The 14,109-nt window shown below is 36.4% G+C and overlaps 1 protein-coding gene across 1 annotated transcript in view; it reads right to left on the reverse strand.

Moving 5' to 3' along the window:
• Positions 1 to 650: 650 nt before the first annotated feature.
• LOC120425394 (tubulin beta-3 chain) overlaps positions 651 to 14,109 on the reverse strand; it is a 54,340-nt gene continuing 40,881 nt past the window's right edge. The window contains exons 2-5 of the mRNA XM_052707468.1: positions 6,890 to 6,998; positions 3,235 to 3,479; positions 2,331 to 3,173; positions 651 to 1,940 (exon numbers count right to left, since the gene is read on the reverse strand). Coding sequence (XP_052563428.1) covers positions 1,830 to 1,940; positions 2,331 to 3,173; positions 3,235 to 3,479; positions 6,890 to 6,998 — 1,308 coding nt within the window. The 3' untranslated portion in view covers positions 651 to 1,829. The remainder of the gene's footprint in view (positions 1,941 to 2,330; positions 3,174 to 3,234; positions 3,480 to 6,889; positions 6,999 to 14,109) is intronic.

Raw genomic sequence — 14,109 nt, forward strand, 5'->3', positions numbered from 1 at the left:
CAGCCAAACTCCGAAAAAATCAATTTTCAACCAATTTTAATCATTAAAAAGCATTAGAAGAACTCTGCTATTTTTTAAATATTTTATGATGGGAAGTTTGACTTGGTTTATTAGATTTTGCCAATGTTAAAAAAAACATTTTTTATGGGTCAACTATGGCTGATTTTTTATTAACACTGTTTATATTTTAGGCAAAAATAAGTAGGTATGCTGTATTTTTTGTAATGGTAAAAGGTGTGTAGAATAAGCCAAGTACTATCAGAAACAAAAATTTACAAAATAAGATCAATTCAAATTAAAAGACTTAAAAAACATAAAACAAGAGCAGATTTTTTTTAAGAACAAGTTTGCTTGAAATGACTTTCGGCACACTAGAAAAATAATTTAAAAAAAAACGATAATAAAATGGGCGTAGAAAGGTTAATTATTAAACATTGGGTAATCTCCCCGACTCCTAGGTTCGGGCAAAAACTTGCAATAGAGACCACAAAAGACCTAAAGGGCGTTAAAGTTAATGGTTTGTTTTTTTTATTTCTCGCGAGAGCAGAAAAACTCGATCAAACAAAACATTTCTGGTTCTGGTTACTAAACACCTTTTTAACTTGAAATATTTCGGGGACTTGTCATCAAAGTAAGAAACACACGAGCTCTACAAATAAATACAAAATATGTTTTATCGATTTATCATTTCAAGTACTAACATTTGAGTTGCTTAAGATTCCTTCCTAATAGTTGAATTCTCGATGTGTAGGTGTTTGTATGTAAATGTGTGAATTAGTATGTTCGTCTGTTTGTCTATGTTCGTCGAATAAAATCAAACGTTAGCGGTAAAATTAAACTGACAATTCCTGTATTGTTAGGTTTTTTTTAAACGTTGCGTTAAATATCCAATATAAATAAAGCAAGTCCAGCGATAGAAACCAGTACACTTGTGTATGAAATAATATTGTGTTAAGAAGACGAATTATAAATACAAAAGTTTATTTTATTTATTTTTTATTAGTTTCGTTCCTACTGCAAAAACGCTCACATCCACGAGACGTCGTCAAAAACGAGAAAATCTTTGGATATATTGCTAAATGATTTTGACAAATAAATGAGCGCAAGAAGCAAAATGATCCAACTCTCTCCGCTCTCTCTCTCTCTTCTTCCAGTCACAACCCTCTCCCGCGTTCGCAGTGCAATGTTGCCACACGTCGTACAAAAAGCAGACAACAAAAAAACACGCACGAAACAACAACCGACCGTTCGACTCAGTTATGCAGATTATTTCTTTCCCGTAGAAATATTGCCTGAATGGGGTCTTCTCTTTTCCGCTGTGTGTTTGTGTATGTGTGTGTTGGTTACGGCATTCGTGGACACTTCCGTGGGAGGCACTCCTAAATTCAAACACTATCTCACACTCTCGCTCTAACTTACTTACGGTTAGCCTAACTATGATTTTTTTTTCTTTAAAGATGATTTCAAGTGAGGACGCTTTTTTTGGTTTTCGAAATTTTTACGTTTTCACCGGGAAAATTGTTGGATTTCTGTGATTCTGTACGATTTTTTTGATTTCGATGGCCGAACGTTTTGGTCGATTAGTAAGTATGCTGAGATCCGAGATATTTGATGAGTTGTTAGAACATTTTTTTATTCGTCGAATTAGGGACTATTTCTTCGGCCTGTGATTCTGGGTGTATGTGTATGTGACTGTATGTGTGTGTGGACACACACACATAAAACATCGTTTCGATATTTATCTAGCTAAAAATAATAAATAGGTAAAAATGCTTCTCGACACAACCGAGAGGAGAAATCCCTTGGGGACGCACACAGTCACAATCGGCTTAGACGCATTCACCCTCCATTTCGTCGGCGCACTCTTCCTGCTCGAACTCGTCGTCGGCCGTCGCCTCCTGGTACTGCTGGTACTCGGACACCAGATCGTTCATGTTGCTCTGTTGGAGGAAAAAGGGGGGTTTGGATTAGTTATCGAAGATCAAATTCTCGGAGAATTTCTACAAAATTTATATTAATTTCAAAACTCGACATTTTTGAAGTTGATGTCTGTAAACACTTCAGTTTTGTAAAGGAATGATAGATTTGGACTCCCTGAATACGATTCAATCGACAGAAATGAAGTTTAGTGAATTCCCTGTCAATAAATAATATTGTAAATTTCGGGCGTAAATGCTATGAAATAATCTTAAGCAACTAGGGAATCCACTAAATTTAATTCAGTCGATTGGAGCGTGTTAAGGGAGCCCAAATCTATCATACCTTGATGAAAATTTAGCGTTCATTGTCATCAACTTGTGTTGTGTTATTGAAAGCGGTTTACTACGTACCTCAGCCTCGGTGAACTCCATCTCGTCCATGCCCTCACCGGTGTACCAATGCAGGAAAGCCTTGCGACGGAACATGGCGGAGAACTGCTCGGAGATACGCTTGAACAGCTCCTGGATGGCAGTGGTGTTTCCGATGAAGGTCGACGACATCTTCAGACCCTTGGGCGGGATATCACAGACGGCGGTCTTGACGTTGTTCGGGATCCACTCGACGAAGTAGCTGCTGTTCTTGTTCTGCACGGCCAGCATCTGCTCGTCGACCTCCTTCATCGACATGCGGCCTCGGAACACGGCGGCAACGGTCAGGTAACGTCCGTGTCGTGGGTCGCAAGCGGCCATCATGTTCTTGGCGTCGAACATCTGCTGGGTCAGCTCGGGGACGGTCAGGGCACGGTACTGCTGCGAGCCGCGGGACGTCAGCGGGGCGAATCCGGGCATGAAGAAGTGCAGACGTGGGAATGGAACCATGTTGACGGCCAGTTTTCGCAGATCGGCGTTCAGTTGACCTGGGAATCGCAGGCAGGTGGTGACTCCGGACATGGTCAGCGACACCAGATGGTTCAGGTCACCGTAGCTTGGGTTCGGGACCTTCAGCGTGCGGAAACAGATGTCGTACAGGGCTTCGTTGTCGATACAGTACGTCTCGTCGGTGTTCTCCACCAGCTGATGGATCGACAGGGTGGCGTTGTACGGTTCCACGACAGTGTCCGACACCTTCGGCGAAGGCACCACCGAGTATGTGTTCATGATTCTGTCGGGGTACTCCTCACGGATCTTGGAGATCAGCAGCGTTCCCATACCGGATCCGGTACCACCGCCCAGCGAGTGGGTCAGTTGGAAGCCCTAAAAGAAAAGAACCACAATCAGTGAATCCTCAAACATAACCCCAAAAAAGCAAACCCACCTGCAGGCAGTCGCAGTTCTCGCACTCCTTGCGCACCACGTCCAGGACGGCGTCCACGAGCTCCGCTCCCTCGGTGTAGTGTCCCTTGGCCCAGTTGTTGCCGGCGCCGGACTGGCCGAACACAAAGTTGTCCGGACGGAACAGCTTGCCGTACGGGCCGGAGCGCACCGCCTCCATCGTGCCCGGCTCCAGATCGAGCAGGATCGCACGCGGCACGTACTTGCCCCCGGACGAGCGGGAATAGGCTGTTGGAGAATAAATTGGAATTAGACTCATTTGTAATCATGGATTTCCTAGTCCGAGTGAAATTTCCCCTGTGCTTCATCATGATTCAAAAAAAGCTCAAGAAATTCATATACGGTACAGCACTCTCTAGCAATATTTATCGATGGAGCGAAATTCGTGATCATCAATTAAGGTGCCGGGTTGCGCGCTTCGTTGCGCAGAACAAAAAAGTGGCGGGCGATAAAGGCGGCGGGGCTGCGCGCGATGGTCAGCCAAGTGCAACGGCGCAGCGGCGGACGGATTGATGGTATGGCATGGTTGGACGCGGGCCAGGAGTAAGAGAATGAGCAAGAAGTCTCGGTGGCTAACGGATCATTGAACTACTAAAGTTAGAGGCCGGTAGAGGTGGTGCAGTGAGCATTTCTTTTATGTTAGTTTTGAACTTCTGACATACAATTACGAAAGAATTCTTTAAAAAAATATTCCTTAGATCAATGAAAATTCTAGCTTATTATCGCAGAATAATCAACTTTAGAAGGCCTCGAAGATCCCTATTTACATATTCTTGGGTTTCCGACAAAACTATTCAAACAATAATAAAAAATAAGGTCAGGCGACCTTGTCATGAAGTAGCACCACTTTATGAGATTAAACGGAGTTTGCTGTGAATTCCGTGCCTATATAAAATCATTCGGAATTGCGCACTACAAGAACGTACTACAAGAATAGATTTCTGGAGTTTTTTAAAGGTCTAATAAACCATTTTTTCTAGTTCTGCTTTCTGGGTGTTTTTAAAACCGCCTTGAGTCAGGGGTATTCAAAACATCAAAAAAGCAAAGTAATACAAATTTGGACCTTTTAAAAAAATACTTCAGAATTGTTAAAAAGGTATTTTTTTCCCATGACCTACAATCTGATCATCACTGGCAAGTGATAAAATAATTTCTGGATGATTTAGATATTATTTTATGCCGAATATCACAACATACCATATTATATCAATAAGTGTCACGTTATCTTTCTGCCAGTATGGAAACACTGCCAGAAACTATCAATCAAGTAACTATAAACCATTTTAAAAATAGATTTTATTTTGCTTTTATATCAAGTGAAAATAAATAATCAATTGGCTACTAATCAAATTTTAACACAAAGTTTTATAGAATTTGTAGCATAGAATAGCAGCTGTAAAAAGCGGGAAATCACATTTCAAGTAAGATTTAAAATTACTAACAATTATTTAAAAAATCAGTGCAAAAAAAACATGAAAATTTCAAAAGCAGTCAAATTCACAACAAAATAATAAAAAAATATCAAATTGTTTTGAAAGAATAAGATTTAATTTAATCTAAGAATAATAAATCATCGATATTGGTCATTAAGCATTGCTCAAAAATTATTATTTTTTTAAATCGAAATGTTATATGGGTCATTCTCCGCCAACTCACACAGCAGTTGCCCCGACCCCTCTTCGATTTTCCTGAAACTTTGCTTTATTTTGAAACTTTGGTCCATTTTTCGATATCTCGTGACGAAATAGATATCGAAAATTGGACCTCGGATTCGTGATCAGGAACCAAAATTACCCCTTAGAGCAAAGTTTCACGAAAATCGAAGAGGGGTCGGGGCAACTTTTTCCGATTTCGTGTGAGTTGGTGGAGAATTACCCATATATTATTTTTATAAAAACTGTTTATTAAAAGTGAATAATGTCCCTCAGCTACAATCAAGGTCGAGAAAAAAATAAACACATTAAAAATAAACAAAATTTGAGCCTTATTTAAAAATGCAGATAGTATCACAACATGATTTATACATCATTAAAGTATAGTAATACTGTCACATATTTTCAAAAAAAAAAGAATGAATCTATGAAAATATGCTTTCCGTCTTTTTTCGATCTGTAGTTCAAAAATTCAATGTTTGTAAAAAGTTTAAAAATTCTTTATTACATTTACACAGATAAACCTTATGCAGCATGTTCAAAAAAGTTTAAAATCAATTTACTGTTTACCTGTTTTGTTTTGTTTAGCAAAATAAAAAAAAACGAGTTAAATACAACCGGAATGGTCTGGAACAGTATTGAGCTTGGAAAAGAAATGTTCAAAGTACCTTTAGTAGTATTCAACAAATTTTGAAAAGTGTTCAAAGTTAGTTTACTGTTATTAGGAATACATTGATGAATAGGATTATTTCAATACACTCAAAGTGTCATGTTTTTTCTTAATGAAAATGAATTCAAGTCAGCTAATTGCATTGTTCAATTCTAAGAACAGTTAAAACCAGTTTCAGTATAAAAATTAAAAAACGATCTTATGGTTTAAAAAAATGCTTTTTCAGTTTGACAAGTTTCTCAATAAATTTGAAAATAGATAATTCATGCTACAAAAAAAAATAATTTGGTGGCATCCAAAATTAATATTTTTAGTTTTTACGGAACATTGTATTTTTTTACTTTTTATATATCTCAAATTTATAATAATTTTAAGATAAGTAAATAAACCTTATAAAACAAACATTGAACTGTGATTTTTTAAAGTTAAAACTTTTAAATCAGTTGGTAGTGAGATTTTCAAAAACTTTAGCAGTAAAAGTAGCGATTTTAAGTTAACCACTTTTAAATTGAAAAGTTAGTTACTTTTGCCATTCCAGTAATATTTTTATGTGTGCGGTAACTTGAAAAACTTCAACGAAAAGAAAATTTGAATGTTTTGCCACCAAAATTGTCTATGCCCCCTGATTTTTTTTTGTGAAATTTTGAAGGAGAGGGGGACAAAAATATGAAATAAAATTTTGCTGCCTTATTTGATGCAAATTGTTTCAAGCTGTTGAAATATTTGAAAACAATACATTTTTAACAATTCTCAAACAATAATGAAAAAAAATCGTGGTTTTCGATTGAAACATTCTTTATGATAAAATTAAATTAGTTTAAAAATGATTTCAAATATTTTTATTAGTGTTTATCTCCCCAACTTTTCTAATTTGTCTGAAAATAATTCAAGAAACTTTAATATTTCATCACAAATACGTTAACTATTCTGAGTATATTTTGCATGGAATATAAAGCATGGTTTGTTTTCAGTAGACAAACTCAAAAATAGGTAAAACAATTTGAGTCATTTTTTGCTTCAATATTTTTGAATAAAGCTTATTTTTTTATGTATTTCCTTTTTTTTATATTGAGATTAAACAATTATTCAAACTTTTTAAATATTACAGTACAATCATTAGTTTCCAATAAAATATTTGAAAATAAGCCAAAATAATGAGCCAACAGAAAGTTATACGTATTATTCTCAAATGAATTGAACAATTTAAAAAAAAAATTTGAAAGCTAGCTCTATGAAATCTAAGCTTTACTTAATTTCTATTATGTAAAATATCAAATGTCTTGAGCACCATTGTCTACCATTTGTTCCAAACCTACCGGATGCTTCATTGTAGTACACGCTGACACGTTCCAGCTGCAGGTCCGACTCTCCGTGGTAGATACCGGTGGGGTCAATTCCATGCTCCTCGGAGATGATTTCCCAGAACTGTGAAAGAAAAAGAAACAAAGAACGGGGACGTTAGTTAGTAATTTACAAAGGCCAAAATTGTTGAAGCGTTTTGTCCACAAAACGACGATTTTCTAACCCAAAATTACAAAGCAGACCTTTGTAGGACAAGTTCCCGCGACAAATCGGAGTCGTCGTCGCCGTCACGCATCGGTAATTGTCTCAAATGGAGTTTCGCGCGCGGTCAAAAACCTCAACGGCGCGCGGAAAAGATGTCAATCAACGTTTCAAATTGACCGAAATTGAAGGCTCCTCTCGAACCCCGCCACTCGCGTGTTTGCGTGGATCGAATCATCAATTTTCGTTGTGGAACCCAACCAATCATCATCAACTGCGAGAGGAGGACCAACCGCGCCGCCAAAGCTTTATAATTAGTTCAATCTGCGCGCGATCTGTTTGTTGTTCTAACGGGGAATATCGCCGTAAGATTGGGCAGCCCCTTGGCGCTGATGACCAAGGATGGGGGGCGTTCACCTTTCCAACCAGAACCGAAGATCGCCAAGATTTCGAGTTCGAGTCGCAGCCAACTTGGACCCGCTTGCGTTTGACAGCGGTTTTGACGTGCGCAGTGAAAGTTCTAAATCGAGTGCAACTGCACTTCTGCACTCCCGCTGAGAAAATAACAAATGACAGCTTTATTTATAGAATAAAGTTGGGTCTTATAATTTATGGTCCCCATTTCGGTGTCGCGCAAGGTTTAAGTCCCGGGCCCGAGTGATTTATTCAGGTTCCTACCAGCCTACTGAGTTCTAGACATTTCTGGTTGGGAGCAGTGTGCGTTGGGCAGAAAGCGCACTCTGTTGTCAGGGCGGATGCAACGTTGAAAGATGGGACTTGTCGATTGGACTTCCCCTTGGAAATGCATTTTAAAAGGGGAAGGAAAAGGAAACCTTACAAGTGTGCACAATGTTGCATCCGAGAAGGTGGAGTTCTGGTCTCATGTGAAAATTTGACCAGCGATCTAGAATAGGGTCAATCACCCTGCTTAAGTCAGATGAAGCCCAGAAAACGCCCGTTTGTCTATTCAAGTGGAACGTTACACCTGATTAAAAAAAGCCTATAATGTCGAGCCACTGACGTCTTTCCACCAGCTTAAGGCTTGTGGCGGTGGATTTTAGTTGGGACCTCAAATACAAACCAAATTTAGTTTTGCGACATAATCTCCTACTTAAAATAGGATTATTTTATATATTGAAAAGTGATCGAACAAACGCGATCAGTGACCTATTTTCAAAATTCAAAATTATCACACTAAATATCCCTTGGGGATAATATTCAAACTCGTTCCAATTTATATGTAAAGCGAAGATCTATTTTAATTTGCTTGAAAAATCAGGAATTTTGTATAATTAGAAGCTTATCATTCGACTCACTTCGGTCAGTATGGTTTTTGAATAAATTTGTGTTAGTTTAACGGTGCACATCAACCAGAACTTTTGCACCCAGATTTTTGTAACAGACATTTTAGTATCTCCAAAATTACGGGTACAATCGAAATATTTTTTTATTCATCCCCTAAAGTACTGTCCACAAAGTAATTTACAACAAAGTTTGATTAATTTTACAATCCCGTTGTTGCAGGATTGGGTCCGTAAGTTTGACAATTTTGGAATAAGAAAACAACAACTTCCTTCGTTGCTGTGCACTAGCGTGGCTCACGGATATATGAAAAAGACAAAAGTGTTCAATTTCGAACGCCTCAACCGGAATTTTGTAGCAATATGGCCCCAAAACATAGCCTGAAATTTTGAGCGCATTTGGTTAAGGTTTAGAACTTCCACCATTGACCTGAAGTTATAAAGAAATTTCAATAAATTTAATTTATTTATTTTCAACTTTTTAACTCTTCTTCGAGTATATTTTCCTATGCCCTATGAATTTTTCTCAAAGTAGTGGTTTCTTATAGGTTTCGATCCGGGGAACAACTTTGTAGAACATCACAAAGCGCTAGGAATTAATCCCGGAAAGATACAGGCAAATTTTTAGAGCACGTTAAAAAAAAATTCCTAGCTCCAAAAAATATCCTGTATCTTTTCAGGATCAATTCCTAGCGCTTTGCGATGTTCTACAAAGTTGTTCCCCGGATCAAAACCTATAAGAAACTTGAGAATAAGAAAATTTGATTGGGTTTTGGGAAACTTTATCTAAGAAGAGGTTAAAAGTGAAAATTTCCCATAGTAAATCTTTAAAAGTTCCATACTAACTTCAGGTCAATGGTGGAAGTTCTAAACCTTAACCAAATGCGCTCAAAATTTCAGGCTATGTTCTGGGGCCATATTGCTACAAAAATCCGGTCGAGGCGTTTGGAATTGAACACTTTTGTCTTTTTCATATATCCGTGAGCCACGCTACTGTGCACCCTTAAAGCCAAAATTTACAAGAGATTGCGATGTTTGACCCCATTCAGCATGTTATTGAAACATATTGAAAATGGATCAAATTGGACCAAAATATGAATTGTTGTTAGCTCCAACTTTTTTCGCAAAAACTATACCGTGTACGGTTTCAACAGTTCAATGAAAAAATGTGTTTTAAAATGAGTTTTTTCGCTTTTAAAGCAAATTCAACGAAAATAATATTGTTTTCGAGATGAAATAACATTTTTGCTGTACTGTAAATATATATTTCAACATAATTTTAAACACGCCCAAACATGTAAAACATGATCATTAAGACAGGAAATAATTCATGCAGCAAGTTGCAAAATAATGTTTTTTCAGCACGAATTGAACATTCATCCAACGTGACTTTGCCGAGTCAGATAAATACGATAAGTGCTGGAAAAAGTAGTTTGCAAACAACATTCTTTGGAATTCCCGAAACATTTTTGAAGAAGATTATTTAGTCAAACTTTTGTTTCCCTGCTTTAGTTCAGCGTTGTGTGATTGGTCAACTAAAACATCAATACAACTTGAACTTTTCAGCACTCAAATGAGTGCTATAATGCACAATTCAGCACTGTTATTTTTGTAATGATAAGTATGCCATTTCGTTACTACAGCCTTCGAAAACGGAATTGCAAAAATGTGTTTTAAACTGGATTTAGTTAACTGCACTTCTGCACTTTTGAAATTTGTCGAAAAAATATTTGTTTGCTCCCTAACTTAAAAAACGACCTAAGCTTAAAATAAAAAAAATAATGGGACCTGTCTCTAAAAACATAACTTTTTTTAAACTCAGGTTGTTCTATATGACTAAAAAATAAATGAATTATGTCACTCGACATACACAATTTTGAACCATTTGAAAACCATTTATGTTCTCAGTACAAAAACTTTTTTCTAATTTTTAATGTGATTTTAAAAGTAAGTTTTGGTCAATTTGGATCAACTTTCTAAGGAATTGCATTTTTTTTACAGAAACGAAGGAGCAAATCACTGTGTCCAACATCTTTAAAAATATTTATTTTTTCTGAGTCAAAATTAACTTGTTATAACTTATACAATGTAAAAAAATAAACAAAATCACAGTAGGCAGCATTTTAAATTTAATATCTGCTTAAAATAATAAATCGCCTTCAACTTTACTTCTCTTGTTTTATGTTTTTCTTGTTTCATTTTTAGTATTTTAATTTGCATTTATTTGGTTTAGTTCATCTTTGTTTTTCGTAGTATTTGGCCTATTCTACCACCTCTTATCATTACATTTTATCTTTCTATTTTTTTTTTGTTTTTACAGTTACTTTTTCAATTTTCTGCTTACATTTTCTGCTCTTGAATGGCATCATTATCATTTAAACTATAGAAAAATGCGTAGAGGCATAGTCTGAGACACTAAAAAAATACTGCATACTTCTTTTTACTGAAAATAAACGAAATGTTAGTAAAAAACACAGCCAAAGTTGTCCCTAAAAAATTACTTTTTTTAACATTGGCAAATTCACATAAAACAAGTCTAACTTCCAACACTAAATTTTTCTAAATTTTTAAGAGTTCTTCTTTCAAATGGTAAAAAATTGGTCGAAAATGGATTTTTGGCGATTTTTTAGATCGAAGCCCGTCTAGAGGTGGGGTTGGGTTGTAGAGGGTTAAGCAAGTGTAGGTTTTTCATATGTTTTGAAAAAAAAACCAGAACAACTTTGTATGACAAAATCTGCCAATTTTAAATCATTTATGTGTAAATAAGCACCTAAATTCCCAAGCACGCAAATAAACGGTTTTTAAGTGAATTGTTATTTTGAAAACAATTCATTTTTGTTATATTTTTGAGGGTTTGTTAAGTAAAACCCTTTGCATAAAACTTATTAAATAGCAATATTATCATTTCATTATAATTATTCATTTTAAAGCGTAAATTTGCAAAAAGTGAAAAAGGCAACATGAAATTCCATTAAGTCTTCACCAATGCTAATTTGTGTTTGATGTGAAATAATCTAAAACACGTTGATCAATCTTATGTAGTCTGGAAGGAAAAACATGACTTAATTTTCGTTTCTCCCTACAATGCTATAAAACATCTTTATTTTTAAATTATCAGTTAAATTTTTTTGAGCAGATTTAATCTCTTATTTAAACTATTTTTGAAAACTAGTCAGAAAGCATTGCATAATATCATTATATTTATGTATTTTAACTAAAACAAAGACTATTGGAGCTTTTTACAAATTTTGAATTTTGGGACAACAGACTAGTTAAAGACTTAAAAGTTTAGGATAAAAATAATAGCATAAATTATAAAGCATTTTGTGAAACTCTTCCCCTAATAATGTTTTGAAAAACCAGGCTTGACATTTGAGATTTAGTTTTATTTTGGCAGTTTTGCTATAACAAATCAAGCAAAACAATGTAATGTAAATGGCCAAAGCCGAAGTGTAAACAAAGAGTCTGTCCTGCTCGTTCCAAATGTGAACATCCACAGTCGAAAGCAGGACAGACTGTTTGTTTACACGGCATTTTCCCATTTACGATGTTTTGCTTGAAATTATCCCAATTCTACAGCAATCACCAATCCCAATTAGTATAAATCTGAAACTTCCCAAAAAATAACCAAAAATCGCTCCAGGATGCAACCGATTCCGATGGCCCCCCGATAATTAGGTTCTCTCCGCCCCAATCCAGTCCAATCTCGCCTTCCGGAGATGGCCCAAGCACGAAGCAGCCGTCTGTCACGTCACGCCAAAGTGACACATCTCACGCGTTCCCTTGACAGGGTTTCAACACTCTCTCACGAGAAAGAAAGAAAGGAAAACACTTTTCATCCCGGTCTCGAGTGTGTGTTTTTGTTTTTGTTCTCCACTCAAACCGAGGTTGCCTTTTTTACAGTTTTTCCTCCGGGGTGGAAGACGTCACACGACGAGATGCATCGAGGTTGGCCAAGATGGAAATCTCTCCGGACAGGGCGCCCCAAGGCCTCTGGCTAAGAATTTGAGAGTAACTTTTGGAAAGGGCGTAACTTTCGATGCACCTCATGTTTGAGACCGTTTGCTTGCATTTGGAAGTTACTCCCTTTTGAAATCTTCTTTCCAAATTGCAACGACACGTCGCGGTCTGACGCCGAGAAAAGGAAGTTGTTTTGTAGAATGAATTGGCCCGGGAAGAAACCATTTATTAACACCTAACTTTTTTTTCATCTTCATTTTCCCTCTTTCTTTCAGAGACGCTCGATGCCCTCCTTTTCCGCTTTCATTTGCGTTCTTTTTGTTTCTCTTTTCGGACTTGGTCACGTGACGGAGCCAGTCGTCGTGAGATGCCCGTTAAGATTTTGATAAATATTTACGTTCTTAATTACAGGTCGAATTCGAGTTCGGATTTCATTTTGGGCGCTTTATTTTTTGTTTGTTTATTTTATTTCTAGTGCACGACGCCGAAGAATGCTTTCTAAATTAGAGACTTCACGGTTTCGTGTGGGGTGGAGAGGCGGATTTGGCTAAAGTAACAAATTAAGGTGTCACTCAACACTACTGTTCTAAGTAGTTCGTATCTGAGATATTGAACGTAAATAGCAAAATTCATTTTTGCTGTGTATATTTAAAATGTTGTTGCATTTATCGTTTCCGAATGTCTGAATTCAACCTTAGCCTCTCATAAGACAAATGTCGAAACCGGAAAAGGAAGATTTATATTTTGAGACCATTTCCCATCTCCAATTTTCCATTTCCCCAATCCAAAACTCCATAACTACAACAATAATATTTATCTGCCCGTCAGAGAGACTGACGACGCCGCTGAAAGTCGTAAAAACGGGCAGTACTAATTCTATTTTTTATTAATTCGTTAACGAAAAAGTAGCTGTCATATGACACCGCCACCACACCGTGGATCATCTTTTTATGATTATGCCACGTGATTATGAAGTGACACTGAGCGCTGTCATCTGTGGACAGCACTCTGGTTCAGCGGGTCAGTGAAGAAGATGAGAAGGGATAAATTTATTGTTGGTTTTTGAATCTCTTTGGAGTGGTGCATCTATGAATTTTGGACATACTTTATGAGTTATTTGTATAACAATGTATAACACATAACGATGGAGTTTCACTGACCACTCACTGAAAAATTCGAAAGAGACCAGACCGATTAACCCTTCTTTCATGCGCAATATGTCAACTAAATGAAAACTTAGATAATAAAGCAAAATAGCAAAAAATCGAATAACAAAAAAGTTTGTATTTCCATATAAAATTGAAATGGTATGCACAGAAAAAAAGTTTAATTTTGAAAGGTTGAAATTGTGGTTGGATGAATACTAAAGAGAAACCGGCGTTACGCTTTTTATTTCGTCGATTTTTCTTACACCATACAATATTTTTGCAAGCTTCAAAATGCATTTTGTAGATCTGAACAAAACCTACAAATGGCTTTAGAAAGATTGCAAAAATATTGCGTCGTTCCAGAGAAACCGACAAATTAGAAAAACGTAACGCTTCGCGTAAAAAGAGGTTTCTCTGTACCTCTTTTTATCAGTAATATTTAATAAAAAATGTGTAAAAATGTGAACCATCATCAAGAACTGATGAATATTTTATATATTATTGTTTTGAAGCCTAATTATGATTAGAAAAAGCTCTTTTGATTGATTTTAGGAGATTTTCTACACAGCTAAAAAAGTAGCAATCCAGCTGCGTGTAAAAGGACTGGGTGTAAAATAAATAGTT

Source organism: Culex pipiens, chromosome 2, assembly GCF_016801865.2.
Source record: "Culex pipiens pallens isolate TS chromosome 2, TS_CPP_V2, whole genome shotgun sequence".
Taxonomy (NCBI): Eukaryota; Metazoa; Arthropoda; class Insecta; order Diptera; family Culicidae; genus Culex; species Culex pipiens.